This window comes from Bos javanicus, chromosome 9 (genome assembly GCF_032452875.1).
Source record: "Bos javanicus breed banteng chromosome 9, ARS-OSU_banteng_1.0, whole genome shotgun sequence".
Classification (NCBI taxonomy): Eukaryota; Metazoa; Chordata; class Mammalia; order Artiodactyla; family Bovidae; genus Bos; species Bos javanicus.
In genome coordinates, this window is record NC_083876.1 from 44,920,450 (window position 1) to 44,930,056 (window position 9,607).

A 9,607-nucleotide genomic window follows, 5' to 3' on the forward strand; every position below is an offset into this window, starting at 1 on the left:
ATTTACTACCTGGCTGCAATGCTGTCCCCAGGCTTGCTGAGCTAAAGATACAGGAGGAAAAAGCAGAACCTACATCCTGCCTCCTCTAACTTACACACTCCCTTGGGTTTTTCTGGGGTCAGCTCTGCACTGAGATTTATTCTTACAGTATCTTTAATCACCACCATCTATAAACTGGTCCAGGGCTACTTCTTTCCTCTCTCCCTCTTTTCCTCTGACCTGCTTCCACTTTCTTCTTCCAAAGCCCAACATTTATCTGTTGCATCTATTTCTGTTTATAGTAGCAAGTGATTTTGCACAATAACTGTTTCATAGGAACCTGAAGAGACCAGCATTTGGGGAAGAGAAGGGGACTGAACCTCCTGCGTTTCCAGCAGCTTGTAGCCCCTGGGACATAGCATGTACTGTCTTTAACACCGGACTTCAAATTATATGTGTAATTAAATTAACATACAAAGGAATTTCTACCCCTCATCACACTTCTCAGGGATTGGGATTTGGCATTTGAGAAATAGTCCTCATGATTGATTTGCTTCTCATGTTTCTAAAAACATGACCAAACTCAAGGTACCCTAACTGGGTGAAAGATATTGGTTCAGCCTCCCCAAGCACTAGTTAGCTTTTCTCTGCATACAGTCTGGTGTGGCTGATTGATCAATGGATAAAAACTGCTCTGGCATCATCGAGCCTAAGTCCCGTACAGTTGGAGAAGACTCCCATCAGAGTAAGCCCTCGGGAGAGATTCTGTGTTGATTGTTCACCAAATGTTCCTATTGGCGGATACTCAAGAGTAAAAATAGCTGTTGCACATCTGTGTAGGAGTATATTGCCTCTTCCTGAAGCGAGTTCCCAGATGAAAACCATCATGTGCTCCCAGGATCACCTTTTCGCTCTCTATGCCAATGGCAGAGGACACTTGAAATTGTCAGTGGCCAGACTTCTGCACCCACATACACTTTTACCTGCTAATTTCATTTTTCTCTAACTCTGGAGAGTTATAAGTGTTCTGACAAGGCGCTGCTTCCTTCGCATTTTTGCTTCTTTAAATTCATTCTTTGGTAGGGGTGCTAGTGAATTCAGCAGTAGGATGAGAGGAGGAAAGGAAGCCAGTAGAATTGGCGGCTGTCCCTTGAGATCACACAGTGAATGTCATTCAGGAACGTGCAGTAATTATGATGACAGGCAGTGACAGAGCTGACATACCAACTCTAAACATCCAGCTGCTCCCTTGGTACTCCGCTAGGACCTACAGACACAGGCTGCTGCTGAGAACTCTTGGGAGAATCTTGAGTATCAATATCACAAAAGGCAGAAGTAGTGTTTTGTGTCTTATTTCTTCTTTGTACAGTTATTTCATCTCAGTGAGCTTTGCCATTTTCATTTTTCTTTTGGGTTCTACCTCCCGCTGTTGCCTTCCCATAATCGATAGCACATCCTGTGCTGTGAAGCTTGAAAAACAAACCTTTATTGACTTTAAGGGAAAAAGAATGTCTTGGAGGCAGATGTCCAGGCTCTGGTGAAATAAAGGAACACTGAGTTTTAACTGCTTTTAAATAAAACCTTCTCTTAGTGTTAAGTAAATCTTTGGGTTAAGTTGCAAAGTAATTTAATCTGCCAGCCTTGGCTCTGCTGTGTTTTAGTGCAGATGAGAACTCAATAAAAATTAGCTGAATGGACCACTTCTGGGACATTTTCATGTGTGAAATGCTGTGTAGTACACAAAGAAAATAATAAATTTTCCCCTGAGGACAGTCAGTCAGTCATAATGTCAGACTGCCATTTCCCATGCTAGCACATTCAGCATTTCCCTCCGACACCCTGGTTCTTGATAAGGTATTTTCATTAAGTGAGGGTGTAAGATTGGTTTGGGACTAATCCAGCACCTTGAGTAATTGCAGCAAACCTGGTTACAAATGCTTTGTCTAACTCTCTACTTGAGAGAAATTCTTTTGTCTTCCACTACTGTGTAGGCTTTTATTTCTTCTGTAAAATTCTTCACAAGAACTCAAGCATGGCACTGCCGAGATACCCTAATAATCTAAAAAGCAATGTATTTTATGGAAGCTTTAAGAATTCCTAGGTGCTTCAAAAAATTCCTCATTAAAGATATGTTTCACTTGGCTGCTGTGACAGGAAATCGTTACGTAAAACTGTCTATTTGACAGAAATGAAGCATTAGCTATCGAGTGAAATGACCTCAGTCAATATGCTAACTACCTGCTTCCAACTAAATGCTTGACCTTGACTTGGAAGACTCAACTTCCCAGGTATTGCTAGTGGTTAAGAACCCTCCTGTCAATGCAAGAGACATACGAATCAGGTTCCATCCCTGGGTTGGAAGATCCCCTGGAGGAGGACATGGCAATCCACTCCAGTATTCTTGCCTGGAGAATCCCATGGACAGAGGAGCCAGGGGGGCTATGGTCTGAAGGATCACAAAGAGGTGGACACAACTGAAGTGGCTTAGCATGCACACATAGCTTATTATATGAATAATAATTTAAACAGGTTTAAAGTAGTTTTCAACCATCAATAAAAAATGGTTGCTTAGTCACATGTAAATCAATGAAGTTAGAATACACCCTCTCACCCACACAAAGATAAACTCAAAATGGCTTAGGGACTTAAACATAAGACATAATACCATAAAACTCTTAGAACATAGGCAAAACATTATCTGACATAAATCATACCAATGTTTTCTTAGGTCAGTCTCCCAAGGCAATAGAAATTAGAACAAAACAAACAAATGGGGCCTAATTTACACGCTTTTGCACAGCAAAGGAAACCATCAACAAAATGAAGAGACAACCTACAGAATGGGAGAAAATATTGGCAAACGATGCAGCTGACAAGGGCTTAATTTCCAAAATATACAAATAGCTCATACAACTTGACAACAACAAAAAGTCCAATGAAAAAATGAGCAGAAGACCTAAACAGACATTTCTCCAAAGAAGAAATACAGATGGCAAATAGGCACAAGAATAGATGCTCAACATCGCTAATTATTAGAGAAATGCAAATCAAAACTACAATGAGGTACCATCTCACACTGGTCAGATTGGCCTGGAGAGGGTGGTTGGTGGGAATGTAAGTTGGTGCAGCCCTCATAGAAAACAGTATGGAGGTTCCTCAGAAAACTAAATATAGAATTACCATATGATCCAGCAATCTACCTCCTGGGCATATGTCCATATAGAGCTATAAGTCAAAAAGATACAAGCACCCCATTGTTTATTGCAGCACTATTTACAATAGCTAAGACATCGGAGAAGGCAATGGCAACCCACTCCAGTACTCTTGCCTGGAAAGTCCCATGGACAGAGGGGCCTGGTGGGCTGCAGTCCATGGGATCGCTAGGAGTCGGACACGACTGAGTGACTTCACTTTCACTTTCACTTTAATGCATTGGAGAAGGCAATGGCAACCCACTCAGTACTCTTGCCTGGAAAGTCCCATGGACGGAGGGGCCTGGTGGGCTGAAGTCCATGGGGTCGCTAGGAGTCAGACACGACTGAGCGACTTCACTTTCACTTTTCACTTTAATGCATTGGAGGAGGAAATGGCAACCCACTCCAGTATTCTTGCCTGGAGAATCCCAGGGACGGGGGAGCCTGGTGGGCTGCTGTCTATGGGATTGCACAGAGTCGGACACAATTGAAGCGACTTAGCAGCAGCAGCAGCAAGACATAGAAGAAACCTAAATGTCCATCAACGGATGGATCAAGATGTAGTACATACATATAATGGAATATTACTCAGTCATTTGAGCAACATAAATGGAACTAGTGCGGATCACAATAAACTGTGGAAAATTCTGAAAGAGATGGGAATACCAGGCCACCTGAACTGCCTCTTGAGAAACCTGTATACATGTCAGGAAGCAACAGTTAGAACTGGACATCGAACAACAGACTGGTTCCAAATAGGAAAAGGAGTACATCAAGGTTGTATATTGTCACCCTGCTTATTTAACTTCTATGTAGAGTACATCATGAGAAACGCTAGGCTGGAAGAAGCACAAGCTGGAATCCAGATTGCTGGGAGAAATATCAATAACCTCAGATATACAGATGACACCACCCTTATGGCAAAGTGAAGAGGAACTAAAGAGCCTCTTGATGAAAGTGAAAGAAGAGAGTGAAAAAGTTAGCTTAAAGTTCAACATTCAGAAAACTAAGATCATGGCATCTGGTCCCATCACTTCATGGCAAATAGATGGGGAAACAGTGGAAACAGTGGCTGACTTTATTTTTCTGGGCTCCAAAATCACTATAGATGGCGACTGCAGCCATGAAATTAAAAGACACTTACTCCTTGGAAGGAAAGTTATGACCAACCTAGACAGCATATTAAAAAGCAGAGACATTACTTTGCCAACAAAGGTCCATCTAGTCAAGGCTATGGTTTTCCCAGTGGTCATGTATGGATGTGAGAGTTGGACTGTGAAGAAAGCTGAGTGCCGAAGAATTGATGCTTTTGAACTGTGGTGTTGGAGAAGACTCTTGGGAGTCCCACGGACTGCAAGGAGATCCAACCAGTCCATCCTAAAGGAGATCAGTCCTGGGTGTTCATTGGAAGGACTGATGTTGAAGCTGAAACTCCAATACTTTGGCCACCTGATGCGGAGAGCTGACTCATTTGAAAAGACCCTGATGCTGGGAAGGACTGAGGGCAGGAGGAGAAGGGGACAACAGAGGATGAGATGGTTGTATGGCATCACCGACACAATGGACATGGGTTTGAGTGGACTCTGGGAGTTGGTGATGGACAGGGAGGCCTGGCGTACTGCGGTTCATGGGGTCGAAAAGAGTTGGACACAACTGAGCGACTGAAGTGAACTGAAATGGAACTAGTGATTATCAAACTAAGTAAAGTAAGTCAGAAAGACAAAGACAAATACCATATGATGTCACTTATATGTGGAACCTAAAATATGGTGCAAATGAACCTATCTACAAAACAAACAGACTCACAGGCATAGAAAACAGATTTATGGTTGCCATAGAGGTGGGAGTTAGGGATAAAGTGGGCGTTTCAGGTTAGCAGATGTAAGGTATTAAGTATAGAATGTTTAAACAACAAGGCCCTACTGTATTGCACAGGGAACTATATTCAACTCCTATGATAAACAATAATGGAAAGGAATATTAAAAAAGAATGTATATATGTATAACTGAATCACTTTGCTATATAGCAGAAGTTCACTTCAGTTGCTCAGTCACGTCTGACTCTTTGCAACCCCATGGACTGTAGCACACCAGACCTCCCTGTCCATCACCAACTCCCGGAGTTCACTCAAACTCATGCCCATTGAGTTGGTTCTGCCATCCAACCATCTCATCCTCTGTTGTCCCCTTCTCCTCCTGCCTTCAATCTTCTCTAGCATCAGGGTCTTTTCAAATGAGTCAGTTCTTCCTATCAGCTGGCCAAAGTATTGGACTTTCAACTTCAGCATCAGTCCTTCCAGTGAATATTCAGGACTGATCTCCTTTAGAATGGACTGGTTGGATCTCCTTGCAGTCTAAGGGACTCTCAAGTCTTCTCCAACACCACAGTTCAAAAGCATCAATTCTTCGGCGCTCAGCTTTCTTTATAGTCCAACTCTCACATCCATACATGACTACTGGAAAAACCATAGCTTTGACTAAATGGACCTTTGTTGGCAAAGTAATGTCTCTGCTTTTTAATATACTATCTAGGTTGGTCATAACTTTTCTTTCAAGGACCAAGCGTCTTTTAATTTCATGGCTGCAATCACCATCTGCAGTGATTTTGGAGCCCCAAAAATAAAGTCAGCCACTGTTTCCACTGTTTCCCCATCTATTTGCCATGAAGTGATGGGACCAGATGCCATGATCTTAGTTTTCTGAATGTTGAGCTTTAAGCCAACTTTTTCACTCTCCTCTTTCACTTTCATCAAGAGGCTTTTTAGTTCCTCTTCACTTTCTGCCATAAGGGTGGTGTCATCTGCATATCTGAGGTTATTGATATTTCTCCTGGAAATCTTGATTCCAGGTTGTGCTTCATCCAGTCCAGCATTTTGCTTGATGTACTCTGCATACAAATTAAATAAGCAGGGTGACAATATACAGCCTTGATGTACTCCTTTCCCGATTTGATGCCACAAGGAACAGTATTCAATCTTATAATAACCTATAATGAAAAAGAATCTGAAAAAGGAGACATATATATGTATAAACAAATCCCTTTGCTATATACTTGAAACACTAAATCAACTAAACTTCAATTTTTAAAAATAGTTCTAAGCAATGGTTCTGAGCAAACTATAATATCATATTAAAAGTATTTTCACCTCATGGAAAACCTGAGGTCATTAAAATGGTTGAATAAAAGTTAAATGCATGTGCAATACATCACCTGTGCAATGGCTTCTTCTTTTCCTGGGTGATTTCCAACTCCTCCTTTACTTCTTCCCCCACTGTGCATGAATTGTATCTTCCAAAGGCATGGATGACGTCTTTGCAGAATGAAGGGACTTCAACTCTTCTAACCCTTTCTTCAATGCTTGGGTGCAGGACTGGGTCATCCTGAATGCCCGGTGCTCACGTTCTCTGAAAACACTCCCTCCTCGAGAATATTATTCAGTCGCCTTTTGTTTACATACTCATCTCCTACTGTTTCTGGGAACTCCTAAGGACAGGCTTCTATGTCTCTTGATCTTATATTTCTTTTCCTATAAATCTTTTTGTTCTTGGTCGCGTATCCTTACTTACTACCAGCTTGCTCCACTAGAATGTAGGCTTTATGACAGTATGTTCAGTTGTTCTTTACACAGAGGATTCTCGATGGTGAGTCAGCCTTATGCTTACTTCACCAAATGGCTTTCTCGGTGGTTGTCTTGATGAATCTAGAACATATTGGATTTCCCACCTGGTGGGAAAACATGTCTGGGCTGGAAGTCAGAAGCACTCATTCCACTGTTCATTAACATGTGTCCATATATAAATTTTTTGGTGCTTATTTGGCATCTGGAAAATGAGGAAGAATGTTATCTGTCTTATCTCAAAGGCAGTTTTAAGGATCTGCTTACATGATAGATATAAAAGCACCTTAAATGTTTCAAAATGCAATACATTCTTAAAGGAAGGGCATTATGTGTACCTGGAATTTCCTAGTCATTCTCTTCCATTTTTTCCTGTCCTGTCCTTACTGCCACCTGAGATTGTCACATTTCTTTATTATCAGCTTCCTCCACTAATGTAAGCATCACAGGGCAGGTATCTTGTTTTCTTGTTCACCGTGATAACCTCAGTGCCTTGAACTGGGTCTGGCATAAATTACTAGCCTAACAATGTATATTGAAAGAATAAATGGAATTTAGCATTTTATGGAACCATAGAGCTGCTGATGTGTTTCTTAAATGCCAATGTATTTGGTTTGGTGGATTTATTATTTAATATTATTTAATGTAATATTTTAACATTATTTAACATGATAAATAAGTACAGTTTTATTTTCCTGGGAACACTGACCCATCTTTTGTAGTCAAACCCTCTGAGTTACTAAGGATCAGATTTCAGCCACTGACACAAGGAGAGAAGCTGGGTTTTCTTGTCATCTGAAATACATTTAGTTCTGACTAACAAAGGGTAAAGAGCTCCTTTGGAAACATTTGCTCTGAGCCCAGATATGACTTCATGTCAATTTTGAAAACTTTTATTAATCTCCCACTTGGAAAGGCATTGGGTTTAATGTTAAAGATATAAAAACACTTTTTGCCTTAAGTATTTGTGTTCATCTGTTAATTCCTTCATCAGTAAATCTGCACTGAGCACCACTCTGTGTTGAAAGCCAGGCACTCAGTATGAAGATGCAGTCCCTGCCCTCAGGGTGCTCAGGAGAGAGAATGGTCCACAGATGAGCTGGAGTTCAGTGATAGGCATGCCATGTGAAGCTGATGGAAGGACCTGCATGGGAGGAAGGGCATGTGAGGATGAGCTCCTCGTTCTGGAGAGAGGATTTCTTTACGGAATATTTGAGCTCTGCACAGTGCAATTACAACGCTCTCCCACTTTCTTATGTAATGACACTAAAGGAAATAGTATGCTTCCCAGTTCTGAGCTGGCTGGGGCTTCTCTGTGTGTCCCCATTGTGCTACCCTTGGTAGTCCACACACGAGAAATACCTATGACAGAAGGAACCAAAAAGGACCCCTACTAGCCTTGTTCATCAATGACAATCTGGGTCCTAAAATCAATTCACATGAGTTCATTTTTTCATTCTCTAGTATAATAATCCAGGTATAAAGAAATATTTAGCCATCCTGAACACCCAATTGGGACATCAGTCTAGTACACTCTAGCAGTACTATTGACATGGAGGCCAATCTTCTATCACCAGACCTCACAAAACAGAACAACAAAACCTGAAGACTTTATTTTCATTTAGTCTGCCGATGGCATACTCAGTTGCTTTGGTCATGTCTGACTTCCTACAACCCAATGACCATAGCCCACCAGACTCCTCTGTCCATGAGGATTCTCCAGGCAAGAATACTGGAATGGTTGCCATGCCCTCCTCCAGGGGATCTTCCTGACCTGGGGATTGAACCTCCATCTCTTATGTCTCCTGCACTGCAAGCGGGTTCTTCACTGTACACTGGGAAGCCCAGTGTACAGACTGCTTGATTTTAAATATAATGTTATATTTATAGAAGCTTATGTTTATGAATCCTATTTTAACTTATATGATAAAACATTGCTACAATAATATCCACTCAATTATTCCACTCTTCCCTTGTCCCACATTACTGACATCATAATTCATATACATTTTTCTTTCTGTTTCTTTGGCAGGTCACCATTATTGCAGATGATAATTGCAGATTTTTATGCTGGTCAAGAGAAAGATTAACGTACTTTCTGGAATCAGAGCCTTTTCTGTATGAAATATTTAGGTATCTAATAGGAAAAGACATTACAAACAAGCTCTACTCATTGAATGATCCCACCTTAAACGATAAAGTACGTATTTTTCTGAGTCCTTTCACTTTGTTAAATACATATGTAGAGTGAGGTATCCCTCCTTTATGCAGTGTATAGGTTCCTGAATCTTCATTAACTAATCATGAATTAGTTCTTTGTTAAATGAAGTGGGGATGCTTATAATTGAGAGACCCTTCAGGGGATCATTTCTCAAGAGTGAGAAAATACCATGTAATTATTATATTTCCCATGACCTAGTGAGGTGTCTGTGCATATCAGCCACCTCATGTGTAGTGAGGATGTGCTGTCCTCTTCATAATATGTCTTTCAAGGAATCTAAAGAAGATGGTAATTGAGACGGAGGACTAAGGGCGATGTGTGTAGGCCAGGGGAGGCAGGGCAGACTGATAAATGCTGATCAACCCCAGCAAGCAGGCGGTTGGCATTTTAACCCCGTGTCTTCCAGCCTTGCACATCCTACTGACCAGGTCCCTTTCCAGAAAACCCATAAGTGACAAGAGAGGTATAGGATGGAAGCCTGTGGCCATTCAGTTAGGCATTTCAGAGCTGTTTGGATCTTCAACAATTTGATCTTCATTTCCCCATGTTTGATGAGAAAGAAATTTAAATGAGTACAGAAGAGAACTTGCAAAACA

General features: G+C 41.2%; 1 protein-coding gene across 1 annotated transcript in view; it reads left to right on the top strand.

Moving 5' to 3' along the window:
* The window catches only part of BVES (blood vessel epicardial substance), a 50,786-nt gene that overhangs the window by 17,839 nt on the left and 23,340 nt on the right, over nt 1–9,607 (top strand). The window contains exon 6 of the mRNA XM_061427715.1: nt 8,823–8,990. Coding sequence (XP_061283699.1) covers nt 8,823–8,990 — 168 coding nt within the window. The remainder of the gene's footprint in view (nt 1–8,822; nt 8,991–9,607) is intronic.